The sequence below is a fragment of the Elephas maximus genome, chromosome 19 (genome assembly GCF_024166365.1).
Source record: "Elephas maximus indicus isolate mEleMax1 chromosome 19, mEleMax1 primary haplotype, whole genome shotgun sequence".
NCBI lineage: Eukaryota > Metazoa > Chordata > Mammalia > Proboscidea > Elephantidae > Elephas > Elephas maximus.
The window spans coordinates 56205099-56223839 of NC_064837.1; the positions used below are offsets into that span (position 1 = coordinate 56205099).

General features: G+C 41.8%; 1 protein-coding gene across 2 annotated transcripts in view; it reads right to left on the bottom strand.

Moving 5' to 3' along the window:
* NOL11 (nucleolar protein 11) overlaps positions 1-2062 on the bottom strand; it is a 43327-nt gene extending 41265 nt beyond the window's left edge. For both annotated transcript variants that reach the window (XR_007513997.1, XM_049859491.1), the window contains exons 1-2: positions 1880-2062; positions 435-548 (exon numbers count right to left, since the gene is read on the bottom strand). Coding sequence is in view for 1 of the 2 variants with exons in the window: in XM_049859491.1 (XP_049715448.1) it covers positions 435-548; positions 1880-2020 (255 nt within the window). In the remaining variant the exon portion in view is untranslated. The remainder of the gene's footprint in view (positions 1-434; positions 549-1879) is intronic.
* Positions 2063-18741: the final 16679 nt, after the last annotated feature.

Genomic DNA, 18741 nt, shown 5'->3' on the forward strand with positions numbered 1-18741 from the left:
GCACAGTACTCATGGATGACCCATAGACTTTTTTAGGCTGTAATTTTTATGGAGCAGATTGCCAGGTCTTTCTCCCGAGGAGCTGCTGGGTGAGTTCAAACTGCCAGCCTTTCAGTTGGCAATTAGGCGCTCAGGCCTTGGATCACCAGAGCTCCTCATTCTCCATTTAAACATATAATAAACACAAACCAAAAAACCAAACCCAGTGCTGTCCAGTCGATTCTGACTCATAGCAACCCTACAGGACAGAGTAGAACTGCCCCATGGAGTTTCCAAGGAGCGCCTGGTGGATTTGAGCTGCCGACCCTTTGGTTAGCAGCTGTAGCACTTAACCACTATGCCACCAGAGTTTCCATAATAAATACAAACAGCTAATAAATCAACATTTCATTTCTGTGTCACATATCTTATTATATAAAGGTTTTAAAACTCACCTTGTCATCATGGACAACAATATACTCTCCAGTTTGAAAGTTGCACACAGCTGGACATGTTATAGTTTGACCTTGCTTCACTGACCAGCTCCCCAAAGGTTTCTGATCAGACACCTAATGAAATTTAAGATTAACATTTAATACTTAGACAGTCAAATTCTGACATTAAAAGCCGTTAAATTTACAATCAAAACAAAAGACACCATTAAGAAGTTGTCATTTAACAAATTTTCCAAAAAAAAAAAAAACTTAAAATGAAAATGTAACTAAGTTCTTAAAATGAAAAAATAAGTAACAAAACTTGGCTAATAAACCATAGTAAATTTTAAAACTGTTTCCACTTCGCCTTTGAAAACCAAATTGAACAGACAATTTGATCAGGGACATGGGAAATTTGGTAGAAATAGCTGGGATTGTGTCAATTTCAATTAGCTACTGTTTTCTTACCCAGGAATTGCAAAGCTGTAAATTCCCTTGACAGTCCAGGTAAAAGCTAACGGGATCATTTAATCAGACGAGTCAAAACAAGCAACAGTATAGGGAACTGTTGACAACTTTTCCCAGATCTTCAAAGTAGACAGGTAGGTTTTTAAAGAATCAGAAAAATGTGTTCAGTAGATCCCATAAAAATTATGCTGTCTACCCCCTTGCCGTCAAGCCGATTCCAACTCACAGCAACCCTATGGGACAGAGTAGAACTGCCCCATAGAGTTTCCAAGGAACACCTAGTAGACTTGAACTGCCGACCTTTTGGTTAGCAAAGGTAGTTGTTAACCACCGAGCCACCAGGCTTTTCGGAACGTTTTCTAGAGACCACTAAAAGCAAAATTGGTTAGAGGGCGCGCCGAGTCAGACCTTAGGCTGAAAAGGGGGCGGGGCGTATGGCTTTGCGGGAACTCAACTCCTGACTTAATAGCGTGAACCAGAGTTGCAAACCGACAGGGCACCTAAACTTCAATATTCCCCACCACGCTATCAATAAAGACAAAAAGCATTTTCTCCCCCAAAGAGAGGGGAGATGAGGTGTATAGACGCAGGCCTAATCCACTGTTTTCACCCTGCAAAACTAATGCACTGTTTTCACCCCGTCACTGTCATCCTCTACCACCCAACCAATTTTCGCTCGACACTTCGGTGGGTAGCTGGGGTGACAGAATCCCCAGAAAGGAATCTTAGCAAGGCACTGGCTTCCTTTCCGAAGCGAAGGTACTGGCTTCACTTCCAAGTGTAGTCCACGTGCCCTCAGACGCTCTGCCCACAACCTGGAAACACGCCTCTAGATTCTAGGCCCCATTCAGCGTCCCGGAGAGGCCAAACAGGCCCTCTGCTAAGCCTGCTCCACAATCTCCTTCCGAAAAAGGAGACCCGAGAAAACTGAGCCTCCGGCTCCGCGCTCAGAAACGGGCGAGGTGGCAAAAGAGATGCTCCGACTCTACCGCCCTCACCTTATAGAGGATGACAGTCCTGCCACTGTCTGTCACCAGAAACTGGTCTGTTTTGTCGCTAGGTTCCACGCCTAGGAGTCCGTCAGGCCCGGCGCCCAGAGGGACCCCCGACAACGTGAATTCTTCTTCCAGGGCTGCCATCTTGGGGAAACCTACGCAGGGCCGAGCATCCTTCCCGGCAGGCCTCGCGCTTTGTCTCGCGATAACCAACGGGCCCAATAGGGTGGACACTTGCCAAATGAGAAACGGGCTCTCGTAGCCTGCGACCCCTGGCGGGTGGAGGGGGCGTGCGGAGGGGGCGTGCGGCTAGGCGAAAACGTCAGTGGGCGGGGTCTAGGACCGGGGCTTGGGCTATGCACGTAGACTCCCCCTCCCCAGGCCACACCTTCCCGCGAGTCCCGCCTGTGTTCCCTTTTGCAGGGAGACAAAATCTTTCCTGTAAGGCTCCGAATCTCCCGCGGCGCTTGGAATGTACAGACTTGGGAGAATGAAGCTTGAGTTTAGGAAGTGGCTGAATATAAACTACATTTTTTATTTTACGTTATTTTTTTAAGCTGTCTAGGAATTCCTATTACGGCCTCCTGGGACAGAGTGAAAAAAAAAATTGTTTCAGATAACAGTTTTGTTGTTGAGTAGATCTGACTTGGCAACCCAGATCGCCAGACCTTTCTTCTGAGGTGCCTTTGGGTGTACTTGAACCTCCAACCTTTTGGTCAGCAACCGAGCCTGTTAACTGCTCCGCCGAGGAACTCCCTGTCTTCACATGAACTCTCGGTTCAGTGCTGCTTGCTGTTCCCTAAGTGAAATGCCTGATTTGACTAGCTTTCCAAACCCAACAAAATAGCTGTGGCCTGTCAGGTCTCCAGGGGTTGTCACTGTCTCTCCTTGTCTCTGCACCATCGGTAAGGTCTGTTACCAAACCAACCAACCCACTGCCATGGAGTCGATTCCAACTTATAGTGACCCTATAGGGCAGAGTAGAGCTGCCCCGTAATGTTTCCAAGGAGTGCCTGGCGGATTCCAACTGCTGACCTCTTGGTTAACAGCGGTAGCACTTAACCACTATGCCACCAGGGTTTCCAATAATAATGTGAAAACTAAAAGTGAAGGTGTGCATGCTGTTAGGGAGAAACCATCTAAATGGACAATTACTAAACAAACTGAAATGTACCTTGTGTCACAAAATGCTTCCACATCCGTTTAGGTTAAGCCTCCACATGGATGGCCTTATGTGTGGAGTTTCTTCATCACCAAAACATTGTTGTCGTTGGGTGCCATTGAGTCAATTTTCAACTCACAACGACCCTACATGACAGAGCAGAACTGTCCCATAGAATTTTCTAGGCTGTAATCTTTTCTTTTTTCTTCTTTGAAGGTGAGGTGTCTATATTTGGTTTCTAATAATCCCTTTTTTTTCTTTTAAATGTGTTTTAGGTAGAAAGTTTACAGCTCAAGTTAATTTCTCATACAAAAATTTACACATTGTTATGTAACACTAGTTGCAATTCCTATAATGTGACAGTACACTCTCCCTTTCCATCCGGGATTTCCTGTGTCCATCCAACCAGCTCCTGTCCCTTGCTGACTTCTTATCCTGACTCTGAATAGTAGCTACCCATTTGGTCTCGAGTATATGCTTTTTTTTTTTTTTTTTTTTTATATGCTTGAACTAAGAAGCACACTCTTCACAAGTAGTATATTATGTTTTATAACCCAGTGTAATCTTTGTCGAAGAGTGGGCTTTGGTAGTGGTTTTAGTTCTAGGCTGTAATATTTATGGGAGCAGACTGCCAGGCTTTCCTCCCATGGAACTGCTGGATGAGTTCAAACTGCCAACTTTTCACCTTTCAGTTAGCAGCCAAGAGCTTAACTGGTGCTCCCCTAAGTCTCCTTGCCACACCATTACGACACTCAAAAAAAGATAATATTCCTTCAGCTATTGTGGAGGAAACAAATACAGTAAATTCTTATAACGCTAACAGGCTTTTTTTTTTTTTTTTTCTTTTTCAAAGTGACCAAGAAATTTGACTTTGAAAATGTGTGGTCTCTTTGTAGCTGGAAAAGCAACACTGTGTTACGATTTCAACCTATGGGAAAACTTTCTGTCCCTCCCAGCACAGATAATCAACTCCTCAACTGAACCTTGTTTGGTACATACTTCCCATATTTCAGTTCTCAGTCTAGACATCTCCAGAAGTCTTCGCTAACTCTCTAAGACTGGATTAAGTGATTTCATGGCACCAGTGCTATTGTAACATGTGTCACCAAGCACTGGGATGACCTACCTACTCATGTAACTCCCTCATTTTATGGTTTTTTCTTTGAAGGAACTCTGTTTTTATCACTAGTGTCTGTCCCATAAATTTATGTTGGACTAATGAATGAACTCATTATGGTGACCTCATGTGCAGAGCAGAACTGCTCTCTGAGGTTTTCAAGGCTGTGACATCTGAGAAGCAGATTGCTAGGCCTGTCTTCTGAGGTGCCTCTGGGTGGGACTGCCAACACTTTGGCTAGGAGCTGAATGCTTAACAATTAGCACCACTCAGGGACTCCATGGGGTTGCCACACTTAGTATCAACTACACGGCAATTAACAACAGTGAATGAATGTCTAACTCTACCACTTAAGTGAAAGCATACTCATAATATTGGATTTGTGCCTTCCCATGTCTTCAACTTCAAGACACTAAAATAGGGATTCTTACACTTTGTGGTTTCAGGACTGCTTTTCATTCTTAAAAATTATTGACCCCCAAAGAGCTTTGATTTACATGAATTATATCTATAGATATTTATTGTATTAGAAATTAAAACAGGAATTTAGAAAATATTTCTTACTTCATTTAAAAATGGTAAAAAACTCAGATAGTTTAGTGCGAAGTGTGGCATTGTACATTGTCGCAAACCTCTTTAACGCCTGGCTCAATAGAAGACTGTCAGATTCTCACATCTGCTTCTGGAATCACTTGTGGCATCACACAGCGTGTAGCTTCTAGACAGCTCTACGGTGCACCGAAAAAGCAAATAACATCTCAGTATTATTATGAAAATAGTTTTGACTTCATGAACATCTGAAAGGATCTTAGGTTTCCCAGGGGTTCCTGGAACACACTTTGAAAACCACCACAGCTATACTTGCACTTTAAGAAGAAGTATGTTGTTATTTTTGTTAGGTGTTGTTAAGTTGTTTCCGACTCATAACAACCCTATGTACAACAGAACAAAACACTGCCCAGTCCTGCCATCCCCACGATTTTTGCTATGTTTGAGCCTATTGTTGCAGCCACTGTGTCAATCCATCTCATCAAGGGTCTCCCTCTTTTTTGGTTACCCTCTACCTTACCAAGCATGATGTCCTTCTCCAGGACTGGTCCCTCCTAATAACATGTCCAGAGTATGTGAGAGGAAGTCTTGTCGCCCTTGCTTCCAAGGAGAACTCTGGCTGTACTTCTTCCAAGACGAATTTGTTCATTTTTCTGGCCGTCCATAGTACATTCAGTATTCTTCACCAATATCATAATTCAAAGCCATCAGTTCCTCTTCTGTCTTCCTTATTCATTGTCCAGCTTTCCCATGCCTATGAGGTGACTGAAAATATCATGGCTTGGGTCAGGCACACCTTAGTCCTCAAAGTAACATCTTTGCTTCTCAACACTTTAAAGAGGTCTTTGGCAGCAGATTTGCCCAATGGAACGCATCGTTTGATTTCTTGACTGCTGCTTCCATGGGTGTTGATTGTGGATCCAAGTAAAATAAAAATCCTGGACAACTTCGTATTTTCGAAGAGCAAGTATAGGAATCAAGGTTAGCTGCATGGGAAGGGAAGGATCAAAACCCCAAAGTCTAAAAAAGAGGAAAGGAGTTAACTTTCTGAAGTCCTGAGTCTGGGTCAAGTGGAAAGCTCCTGAGGGAGCTACAGTAGGAAGAAGAATCCAGAAGTCTCCTGCATTGAGAAGTAGAGGCTGAGCCCTGCCCTCCTGACTCCCAGGAAACCTTAAAAAAAAAAACAACAACACTGCCATTGAGTCAATTCTGACTCATAGCAGCTCTATAGGACAGAGTAGAACTGCCTCATACAGTTTCCAAGGAGCACCTGATGGATTCAAACTGCTGACCTTTTGGTTAGCAGCCATAGCACTTAACTGCTATGCCACCAGGAAACCTTAAGACAAGGAAAAGAACAGCCAGATTAAGAATGCAACTGAACTTCTTATGGATGCTAATTGGAACAAGTTCTGACTCTTACTTTTAGCTCTAGAAAGGATTATGGACTGGAGACAGGTTTTAAAGTATTTTATTTTTTTGGATGGGTTACACATTCTCAAAATTCTAAATGTAAAAAGGGTACACAATGTAAACTCAACCCAATCTCCAGCCGCACTGTTCCCCTTCCCAGGGATGATCCATGTTAGAAATTCTTGCATAACATTTTGGGTAGATTTTCAATACATACAAGTCATATATACGTGTGTGTGTGTATTCGCCCCCCCCCTTTTTTTAAACAAATGAAAGCATAGTACACCCATTGCACTGCCCTTTCCTTTCTTCACTTAAATAATATGTCTTGTAGGTTGTTTCCTATAAGAACATGAACAGTTTTCTTGTTCTTTTTTCCTGTCGCATAATAGGCAGTAAATTTTGTTGATAGTTTTGTAGTTTCTTGAAATATTCCCTGGTGGTGCAGTGGTTAAGAGCTCAGCTGCTAACCAAAGGGTTGGCAGTTTGAACCAACAGCTGCCCCTTGGAAACCTTATGGGGCAGTTCTACTCTGCCCTACAGTGTCGCTCTGAATTGGAATTGACTTGACGGCAAGGGGTTTGGTTTTATAGAATAGGCAGAGTCCTGATGGCGCAGTGGTTACGAACTTGGCTGGTAATCAAAAAGTTGGCTGATTGAATCCACCAGATGCTCCTTGGAAATCCAGTGGGGCAGTTCTACTTTGTCCTGCAGGGTCGCAATGAGTTGGAATTGAGTCGATGGCAATGAGTTTTTTATAGAATAGGTATTGATAATATTTTATTTCTTAGGTTGGGTAGTGAGTTCAGGAAGATGTGTTTCATTATTATGCTTCGTAACTTACATTGTGATAAGCGATAAGGAGGGGAAAATAAAGCTCAGAAAGGGAAAATGAAGTGTGGGTACGTGGGAGGAGAGGGATAGTGGTGTGTGTATGTGACATCTTAGAATGACTATAGAAGCTCTCCTTGAGACGATGTCTTTTGAGTAAAGATTTGAAGGGATGAAACTGCTAATCATGTGGTTAGCTGGGGCAAGAGCATTCTCAGAAGCAAGTGCAAATGCCCTGAGGTACAAGCAGGGAGAGCTGGTGAAGGCTATTGTAGTTCCTGTAGTTATTCAGGTGAGAGATGATGAAGACACCATTGTTAGAGAGACCTTCCTGTCCACCTTCTCTAATGCAAGTCTTCTCCATCATTCTCTAACTCCACGTCCTTTTCATTTCCTTTTTATCACAGTTAGTAATTATTTATCTCTTTGCACATTTGCCTAGTCTTTTCTACCTTGTCATAAGTTCCTTGAGGGTAGGGAACCCCCGCCCGCCATATGCACCTGCGAGCTCGTCCCTATTTTTTAGCATATAGCAGGCACTTAGTGAAAATGTATTGTTTGACATTGAATGGACAAGTTTACATCTTTGCATTTCTGGCACCAGCATTGTGCCTGATTGGTTGTTGTTGTTAGTTGCTGTCATAGATTGAATTGTCTCCACCAAGAATATCTGTCAGCTTGGCTAGGCCATGATTCCCTTGTATGATTGTGTGATTGTCTACCATTTTATCATCTGATGTGATTTCCCTATGTGTTGTAAATCCTATCACTATGATGTAATAAGATGGATTAGCAGCAGTTACATTGATGAGGTCTATAAAATTAGATAATGTTTTAAGCCAATCTCTTTTGAAATATAAAAGAGAAGTGAGTATAGAGACATGGGGACCTCATACCACCAAGAAAGCAGTGCCGGGAGCAGAGCGTGTCCTTTGGACCTGAGGTTCCTATGCTGAGATGCTCCCAGACCAAGGGAAGACTGATGCATCAGAAGGATCTTCCTCCAGAGCCAACAGAGAGAGGAAGCCTTCTCCTGGAGCCAGCGCCCTGAATTTGGACTTTTAGCCTACCGGACTGGGAAAGAATAAACTTCTCTTTGTTAAAGCCATCCACTTGTGGTATTTCTGTTATAGCAGCACTAAATGCCTAAGACAGCTTGCCTAGTTGCCAGTAGAATGAATTTAGTAAATGTTTGTTGAATAAATCAAACTTACGTTGCAAGCCATCGTAGTAAATAAGAGGTAATCTTGACCTGTTAGACTAAAATAAGACCTACTGGTTGAGAAAACTAGAGCTGCATGTTGCTGCTAGGTATTGTTGAGTTGGTTCTGACTCACAGTGACCCTATGTACAACAGAAGGAAACAGTGCCCGGTCCTGCGCCATCCCCACAATCGTTGCTAAGCTTCAGTCCATTGTTGCAGCCACTGTGCCAATTCACCTTGTTGAAGGTCTTCTTCTCTTTCACTGACCATCTACTGTACCAAGCATGATGTCCTTCTCCAGGGACGGTTCCTCCTGATAACATGTCCAAAGTATGTAAGATGACATCTCACCATCCTCCCTTCTAAGGAGCATTCTGATTCACTTGCATATTCCTCTGTAAACCTCAGTATAAGTTTGGCAAACTATTGAAGAAGGAGGCTGCAATCCTTTGTGGGAGGAACACCAGCTGCAATGAAGGAACTAGGAGTCTCACGCAACCTAGTCTAAGCTAGGAATGGGTCAAAGTATTTTACCTCCGAGATGCATCAATCAAGGTCAATGAGCAGAAACAGAATCTGGCTATCCATACCGGTTGGAGACATGCAAGGGATGGTCTTCAAAAGCAGCTGTGACCCTGTACGTTATACTGTGTGCTGTGGATGTTCTTCTGGGTTGTTTTTCATGTTTATGCTGTCTGGCTGTGAAGACTAGGGGAAGATATCACTTTTCACATTCAATTCCTAGAATAGAACCAGGTGGTAAATATACAATGAAGAAGTCTAATTATATAATGGGTATGAAGGGATGCCTGCCTGTAGCCAAAAGGGAGAATGTTATCCATTATGGATCTTTCATGGAAGGTTGACAGTTGGCGGCATTTACATGGCATGAGTGGATCATAGTAAGTGCTATGTAAGTAAGTGAGTCATAGTAAGTGCAAAGAATATTTATAGAAGGACCATTCTGCAAATAAGGTGGAAGGTAGGTGTGTGTATCTGTATTTCACCAAATCTCTGTGTTATGTGGAAGCTGTGGTGGTTTTTAAATAAGGTCTAAGATACTTCAAAGGAGCCCTGGTGGCGCAGTGGTTAAGAACTTGGCTGCTAACCAAAAGGTCGGCAGTTCATATCCACTAGCTGTTCCTTGGAAACCCTATGGGGTAGCTCAACTCTGTCCTATAGGGTTGCTATGAGTTGGAATTGGCTTGACAGCAACTATGTTTTCCAGTTTTAGAAGCTCAAAACACCTTTGAGATAAATGCACAGATCACATTAATGAATTGAAGACTGTAACCAGAACTCAGGCAGACACGCCTGAAGATGGTTTATCCACGGCAGAAATTGGCGATAGAGCAAGAATGTAAGGTCTTTTGTCATAATTTGAGGCATATATTTCCACCCAATGCTAGCACCTGCCCAATGAGTGCCCAAAACAGGAGTATTTAGAATTTGAGCTTCAGCAAACCCCTGTTATTTAATTGTAATAGGACAGATAGTGGGAGAGAAGACCCATGCTGAGGAAGTTTTAGTTGGGCGGTCAGAGTTTTAGTTTAGAGTCCACAAGAACCCAACAATCTTCAGGAACAATTTGGGTAACTACTCATCACCAGGGGTCCAAGCAGTGACCACAGTACTAGAAAGGTGAGAGCTGGCAGATGGATGAATAAACAGCCTGGAGAAAGGTCTGGCCACTGGAAGTAGTTTCTAGTCACTGCGCTGGGGATCAGGAGTGAACTAGGAGCAGGAGAGGGCTCCTGACCTGGCCAGAAACTGCTGGTACTTCCTCTCCTCATCCCTCAGGTGGGAACTGTGTCAATGCATTCATTTGTTTCACAAGTATCAGTGAGTGCTTTTGCCAGTTACGAGCTGCTGTCAAGTCGACTCCAACTCATGGTGACCCCATGTGTGTCAGAGTACAACTGTGTCCCACAGGGCTGATTTTTCAGAAGTAGATCACCAGGCCTTTTTTCCAAGGCACCTCTGTGTGGACTCGAACCTCCAACCTTTCAGTTAGCAGCTGAGTATGTTAACCGTTCGCACCACGCAGGGACTCCTGAGGAGTGCCTAGGAGCTATGAATTCAGCAATGAACGAGACAGATAAGGTACCTGTTCCCAAAGAGCTCACAGTCCGGGGGGGGGGAGGGGCAATCTGCTCAAGAAAAGCCTCTTTGAGGGTGGGACCTTTCTGTTGAGATTTGATTAACAAGAAGATTTCTGTTTTGAAAAGATCACCTGGGCTCCTGCAGAATGGCACAGAGGATAAAATTAGGAGCAGAAAGACCAGTTTTGAGGCTGTAGCAGTTGTCTAGATGTGAGATGACGGTGGTTTATGATAGATGGTAATAGTGGAGATAGAAGAACATGGACCAGTTCAGGATGCGATTTGGAGGTAGATTTGACAAGATAGTTGATGGATTGAATGTGAGTGGTGAAAAAAAAATCGAGGGCATGTCCTGGATGCTTGCTTTGAGTGACCAGGTGGCTTGAGGTGTTCTTTACTGAGGTGGGGAGGACTGGGCAGGGGGAAAGAGATTTTCAGGGAGTGGCTGGGGGAGGCCAGACCCAGAGTTCTATTTTGACTGTTTCAAGTTTGAGATGCCAAATAAGCAGTAGCCTGGGCTCCCTTTTTTTTTTTGGGCTCCCTTGGGCCTACGCTTGCCTTTGTCCAATCTGTAGCCAGTGTGATCTATTCAAAATCCCAAGTTTTTGAAGATTTGAGGAGACTCGTTTTTAAGATAGGTATGCTTCTCTGGGTTTAATTTTATTTAAAAGGAATCATTGAAGATTTTCAGCTAAGGCAGTGGTATTGCTGAGCAAATTCAAATACCAAAATGTTGACCTTTCTCGTTAAACTTCTGTGTGTTAATCAGACCTCTCTCAAAAGTCCACCGTCAGGTTGGGCAGTGTAGCTTTCCATGCTAAAAAAGCTTTTTCATTTAGATGTCAATTAGACCTAGCATGTCAGAAAAAAGAGAAAGTTTTATAAAATTATAAAAATTTTGACAATTATAGATCAGCTGCCCAAAAGAATCTGTATATGATACACTATTGACCCACCAGACAATCTGCATTAGCCGGGTGGTTTTTTTTTTTTTTTTTTTAATGATCCAAGCACTATCATTTAATTCTCCTCACAGGAGCAAAGCATAATTGTTTTTACAACCGGCTTGCAGGAAAACAAAGCAGGTTTTTCAGGTCTGACTTCATGTGCACAGTTCTTGTCAAGCAGAGACAACATTTTCTGTTACGCTCACGTGAAGTGTCATTCTTTCTACTTGGGATATTATCAAGGTTTGTTGGAATCCAAGAAAGGGACCCAGGAAGTTGCATTCTTTACAGTTGTTTCCTCTGGCAAACCTGTTTCTAGAAAGAACGTTTTAAAGTACTCCTATTTTTTTTTTTTTATTCATGCTTTTGGCTAGCTCCTGTGGTTGAAAGGCACAGAGACTCATTTACGCTAACTCAAAATTAAACGAGCTTCATGCAGTGATAGAACTCTAGAGAACTAGCAAATGGCATCTTCCCTGTCTTTCTCATGAGCTACCTGCTTTTTCTCCTGGAGTTTCTGCTTCCATTTTCCTGTATGCTCTCTTTTTCTCATGATTCTTCGGCAGCAGCTTCCATCACCAACTCCTAATTTTATTTTTACACGTTTGTTGTTCAAATTTAATACATGCCACCTGTTATTATTGTTGTCGTCATTGTTACACTTGAAGAAATGAAGGCTCAGAAAGATGAAGTGACTCGTTCCAACATCACACAGGCTGCCCTGCTGTTTTCTAATGCAGCTCACAATAGAGCATCTATGTTTATCAGCTTATCAGATGTTTTTCCCCTGAAATAAGCTTTAAAATGTTTGGGAGCCTGTGATAAATATGTAATAGCAGAGAAAAAATGAGATGACTGTTTGCCTCAGTGAAATATTTCATTGTTTTTAAAAGTAAAGAGTTTTTTTTTGGGGGGGGGCGGGCAGGGGCAAGCGTAGGTATAAAGGAGTTGTATAAGGGAGCCCTGTAGCGGTGGAGCAGTTCAGTATCTTGAACGTGTTGATTCCAGGAAGTTATCAAGACCAAAGCAAGCCCGTTGCCACTGAGTCAATTCCAACTCATAGCGACCCTAAAAGACAGAGTAGAACTGCCCCACAGGGTTTCCAAGGAGTGGCTGGTGGATTCAAATTGCTGACTTTTTGCTTAGAAGCCAAGTTCTTAACCACTGTGCCATCAAGGCTCCTATGAAGCTACACGGGTGATAAAATTGCATAGAGCTACACACACTCACACACACACACGTGAATGCTTGTAAAACTGGTACGAGCCTAACAAGCTCTATGGGTTGTGCTAATGTCCGCTTCCTAGCTGTGATATTGTGCTATAGTTATGCAAGCTGTGGCCATTGGGGTCAGCTGGGAAAAGGGTACACAGGACCTCCTTGTATGTCTTTTTCATACTTTCCTATGAATCTATGATTATTTCAAAATCAAAAGTTAAAACAAACAACAGCAAAAGTAAAGGCTGCAGTGAAGTTCTAAACGATTTGGAGGGTTGTTTTTATACCTTGTCCTTGTTTTGTGTGAGAAATGACCATAATGTTCTCCTTGCGGGGAATGCTCTACTTCCCAGGAATGGCTCTTACATGGCCCAAGCTGTTCACATCTTCCTTTCTGGAGCAGACATGCAATCAATCAGCACACTCTTTCCAAGAAATTAAATGAGAGACAGGAAGGGCTCTGCTGTCCTCACCAAGGTTCTGCAGAATCAGAGAATCGCTGATTCTAAATAACAATGAATGAGAATTTTTACTCTGATTCTTGGTTAAAAAACAAAACAAAACTCCCTGGCACTTCTTTCATGGTTTACAGGAACACTTCAGGTAAAGGCACATTTAATGTTTATCCCTGAAAGCGTGAAAACAAAATGACTTAGAATTGATGTTTGTTTATTCAATTAAATGCAGTTCCTTATGCTCAAATTAGGCTTTTTTTTTTTTTTTCTTTCTTCTTTCTGCAGTAGCCAGTCAATGTTTTTGGTTTGATCAGCCAGAGAAGGCAATGAACGTCTAAACAAGTCTGAGTGCTTCTTCGTGTCTAGGCTCTCCCTCCAGCCCATTAATGCCCCCAGAAAGGATATTTGCCATATGAATACATTAAACTAACAAAGGGCTTATATGGGAGTTGGATGTTAGCAATTGTTTAACAAAGGAGCTCCTGTGGCACAGTGGCTAAAGCGCTCAGCTGCTAACTGAAACGTCGGTGGTTCAAACCCACCAGCTGCTCCGCGGGAGAAAGATGCAGCAGTCTGCTTTTTGTAAAGTTCATAGCCTTGGAAACCCTATGGAGAAGTTCCACTCCGTCCTATAGGGTAGTTATGAGTCAGAATTGACTCGATGGCACACAACAACAATTGCCTAACAAGTTGAGAATAGTGAACTTTTAAAACTGCAATTACTTGTTAAAAAGACATGTCCTTACTCATATGTTGTCAGTGGTGTTATAAATTGGCACACTTTTCTTCGTATGGAACATTGACAACAAACACCCAAGGAGTAAAAATATTCATATCTTTTGACCCAGTAATCCAATTTCTGGAAATTTATCCTAAATAAGTAATTAAGAAGAAGACGCAAACCCTGTTACAAAGATTTTCCTAACAGCGGTCTATAAACCAAAAACCAAACCTAGTGCTGTCAAGTCGATTCTGACTCATAGTGACCCTATAGAGCAAAATCCAGAAAATAACTTAAGTGCCAAATAATGAAGGGTAAAATTATGGATCTTTTTACCCAATGAAACATTATGCAGCTACGAAATATGACATATACGCTGCATATCAAATGTAAAGGTGTTTATAAAATAATTCAAAATCCTTGAAGCTTTTCATAGAATGTTTATGTGTCTGTGAGTTATCTTCCACAGAAGAAGGAGCAAATCCTAAATTACTAAATGATGGTGAAAATAAAGTTCACATCCTTGGGTCCATATTGTAGATTTTAATTAAAAAAAAAAAAAAAGAACTTTAAGATGGTGGGTACTTATAGCTAAACATAATTATCCCTTAAACTCCACGTGTGTAATCCAGCCCAGCAACGATGCTGCACTGAACCACGAGACTCAGCGGGACAAGAGACCACGTCCAGTTCCTTTGGCTGCATATTAGGTCCAGCACTCAATGCTGCAAGAGAGCATCAGCACTGGGGCAAAATACTAGCCCATTTCCAACTTTCTGAGAAGCAGGAAATTAGTTAAAATTTTGGATTTCAAAGGGATATCCTACTAGGCTGCATGCTATAGAAAAAGGAGAAAAAATATATATACATAAAGGAATATGGGAGCATGGGATAGCAGAGGGCCAATAAGTAAGCAGAGAATGTACGTAACAACCTTGAGAACAGGGCTTGCCTGGAACAAAAACACTGAGTGAAACACACACACACAGATTCAGGTCTGAGCAACATTTTCATATAGAGATATTTCAGGACAGGGTATGGAGAAGGAAAGACTCATCCTGAACTTGAGAGGCCAAGGTGTAGCTGGAGTTAAGAACCCCCAAGTAGAATGTTATGGACGAAACAAGGAAATTTTAGAAAATATAGGTATTCAGAAGTTTAAGAGTTATGCCCAAAAAAGGTAAGACTTGATTAAAAGCCATAGTGGGAAATTGGGGTCATTACAAACACATATATTTAACACCTTTGGCCCTGGAGCCCTCGTGGCACAGTGGTTAAGAGCTGAGGCTGCTAACCAAAAGGTTGGCAGTTTGAATCCACCAGGTGCTCCTTGGAAACCCTGTGAGGCAGTTCTACTCTGTCCTATAGGGTCGCTACGAGTTGGAATTGACTTGACGGCAACAGGTTTATGGTTTGGCCCTGGGAATAAACACCCAGACTGGCTGTGCCCAAGTTTGCTGGCTGTAAGTCAGCCAGCTATGTGTGTAGGAAGTTTGTGTTTTTTATAGAGAATTAAAAGGCAGGATGGGGGTGGTCATGGTGAAGTTGGAGCTACAAAAGCAAGCATGTTTTAGTTAATTGGGTTGATGTTACATCATTTTGGGAACATTTTCAGTGTAAAAAGCCTAGTCGCAGAGTATTGTTCTACGAGGCTGTGGCCTGATCCAGTGAGATTTGAGCACACGATGTGGTTGCTGATGTAGTTTCAGGACTGAGAGGAGAGTGTGAAGTGAGGGGTGTTTTGCTGCTTCATCTCTGAGGCGACTAATGAACAAAGGCAATAAAACACTTCTGTCCTTGCCCTATCCATTCCCAAAGGGCCCTTCTGTGAGCAACAGGGGCTACTTGAGGTGGAGAAACCACATCAGAGCAGTTTACGTTCACCTTCAAGTCTGGCCTGCTCCTCAGTGGAGAGAATCTGGTGTCCCACTGGGGTGGTGGTCCTGTAGGTGCCTTCAGGGCACTTTCTCTTGGCCACCATTCAGGGGGAACCAAGGGCTCATTTGGATGAATGGATGAATTAATATATGTGTGTCCCACTGGGTTATAGATTCACCATGTGTATTTTATGGACAAGTAATTAAATCTGGCACCCAGCCTTTTCCTACCAAGAGCCCTGGCCTCAAAGGTATTATTAGCAGGCCAGGCTTCCTTGCACACAAGTTCCTTTGAACTGGGTCTAAGTCAAGGCCATTGGCTTGTTCCTCTTTCCTCTATGGCTTCCTTCTCATCAACCCACAGGTTCACGATTGCTAACATTCTCTTGCAGAATAGCTGAGAGAGAGAGGGAGAGATCGAGAGAGAGAGAGAGGAAGCTACACTTGGAAAGAAGATTGCTTTGTACTTTATTTACAATAGAATGTAAGAAAAAGTAAGTAATTAACAATAATAAATACCTGGGAAAAAACACAAAACAGCCATAAAATGACACAGAAGGATGGCATATGTTAGGATCAACTTTTGTTTGCTCTGCTTTGTAGTCTGTAACACCGTGCATTCCAAAACTTGGTCCTTCAGCAGTGGCAGTGGTATACTGACTAATGTAACCAACCAAGATCCCAGTTTGAAATGTAAACACTAAAAATTACACTTGAAGCTACATAAACTGGCATAGGTATAACATGAACTCAAGCAATGTCTTCTTGGTGATATATAAAAAACGGAGACTTGCAATTGAACAGACATGCTTTCAATTTAAAGCAAAAACATTGAAAGACTTATCCTAAACATTTGTTAACAACAAAATTACATTTAGTAATAATGGTATCTGAAAAGTTCTTGACATGTTCACATTCTCTTATTGCACCAATTCCTAAAAAGCTTAAACGCATATGTTAAATGCAAACAGGTTGTCTTGATGGTAGAGCACAGAAGAATCTGATATGCTTTGCCTCAGCATGCCAACGCTGGTTGACTGTGTATCACTTCGGTTTCAGCAAGAATAAATTATTTTTAACTAGTTTATTTTATGATCAAATTGCAGTCACTGGGCAGATTTTTTTTTTTTTTTAATTTCAAGAACAATGACTCAGACAGCAGATTGTCACCTAGCCTACTGAATCAGATGACCAGAAAAGAATCAATAATATTTAGACAATTCCTTTCTATTGGGTTATCTGATTATACGTTATATGCAGAGTAAACTATACTCTGGCCCATCTCTAAAGCAAAATTTCTGTTGACTTAAGCCAGCCAGTGACTTATTTCCTTGTTGTCTCTGAGCCATGAGGAGATGCTAAGGAAAGTAGAATTTAAGAATACACATAAATACATTAGCCCTAAACATTCACAGAGAAATGAATATACTCTCTTAGGTCCTGTTTATTACAGTGTCTTCAAAGAAAATCACATAATTACTTTTCAGGGGGGTATTGTTTTGTTTGTTAAGTATCTGCATTATACATCTGCAACTGTGCTATTTAGATATTTATTTTCACAACCAAAAACATGGCTAATAAATACCTCCAAATACATTAAAACCATTCCCTGCCTGCACACAGATGCAAAACCTTAACAGAAGAGTTCACCAATGAAACCACTATTGTCTCAGTTATAACTGTGGTAACTGGAGAATGTCACAGCTTCCTTCGTTGTCATGCTTTTCCTTTGCTTGGTCTTATGACAGCCCAAAAGAAGAAAAACGAAATGATCTTCAGAGCTGATTTCTGACAAAGCTTATATAGTAGAAACAATGAGGTCTTCTCATCCCAGGAAAGCACAGCCAAAGCAGCAACACTTCCACTTAAGCCAATGAGAAGCACAGGGGTATTTTGTATTTGAAATCCACCCAAAGTGATGACAATGACTGTCACTGGATGATCTCCGCTGGCTTCAGAGATGAAGATGTGATGAACACGTGTTATTCCACAGACTATTTAATTTGGCTATCAGAGACTTAAAATGGATGGAGTCTGACTCACTACACTATATATATATATATACAGGTATAATACAATTTTGGTGAACAAAGTTGAAGGTTTCCACGTGGCAGACAGAGGCACTGAGTTAAGGATTCTATTTTCCTCCAAACATGCTTAGTCAATTCAAGTTTCTGCTTTTTTTCCTTCCTTCTTCTTCTAAATTTCCATCATGCAGCCACTTAATTTCCATCCTTATGAGAATTACTAATGTTCTATATACATGTTCATCGCAGGCTTGTATCCCACAATAACAAATTCATGTATGGAGAATGTGAAATGACACTTGAGAACCAAGATATATAAAATATTGACATCCCTTTGGGTGGGGTTTTATGTCTTGTAATGGCTGGGTTAAATATTCAAAGCAACTAAAGGAATATTTGCATCCCCTCCCCCTTTTGTAAATGCACACATACCACAGGTAGACAGAAAAATGGAACATACTTTAGGTGCACACACATTTGTTGGAGAAGAACCACACTATCATGGGAGTAGCTTTGCAGCTGATGCCTGTGGCATTACACTGGCTATAAAGAAAATTAAACTCACAAAAGGAAATCATAGGTTAGCTTTCTAAAGCACATGGAATTGTGGACCTTGAGAGCAGAAACTACTTTACAAAAAAGGGAAAACAGTAATGGCATTAATGGAAAACCTGGGTGCCAGATGTGTTAACGAACTACACAAAATAAATTGGTTCTAGGTGAAAGTCAGGATCCCATCCCAAACAATTTCAGCTTGCAAATGGTAAGCAAATACATGTACTATCTAAGTGTCTTCAAAAGTAGAATTTTGCCTTCTAAAACTACCCATCTAAATCAAACTTTCCCTTTTAGTACTACTGTGTGGAGAGGGAGCCATTTAGAAGTTCAAGGTGTTTGATAAAACATTACATTTTCCCACAAGCAAAAATCATGCTGCCAGACCATGCAAAGGTGTCTTACTAGATGCCATCATTCTTAGAGAAGAGATGAACTGTTGATCTAATCTGTTTGCAACTGGTTTCCTCTTGAGTTCTGGGTCTTTTTTTTTTTTTTTTTTTTAAGCTAAATGTCAACCTACAGATAAAGAAATGATCTTGACAGTCTGACCTATGACTTGGAACACTTTGGTGCTGGGCTCATGGAGCCAGCATCTGCACCTTGGGAGAGTGTATCAACCTGAAAGACACCACAGGTCATAATGCTGTGCACTGAGGGAAACAGGCAGGGGCCATTGGCTGAGAG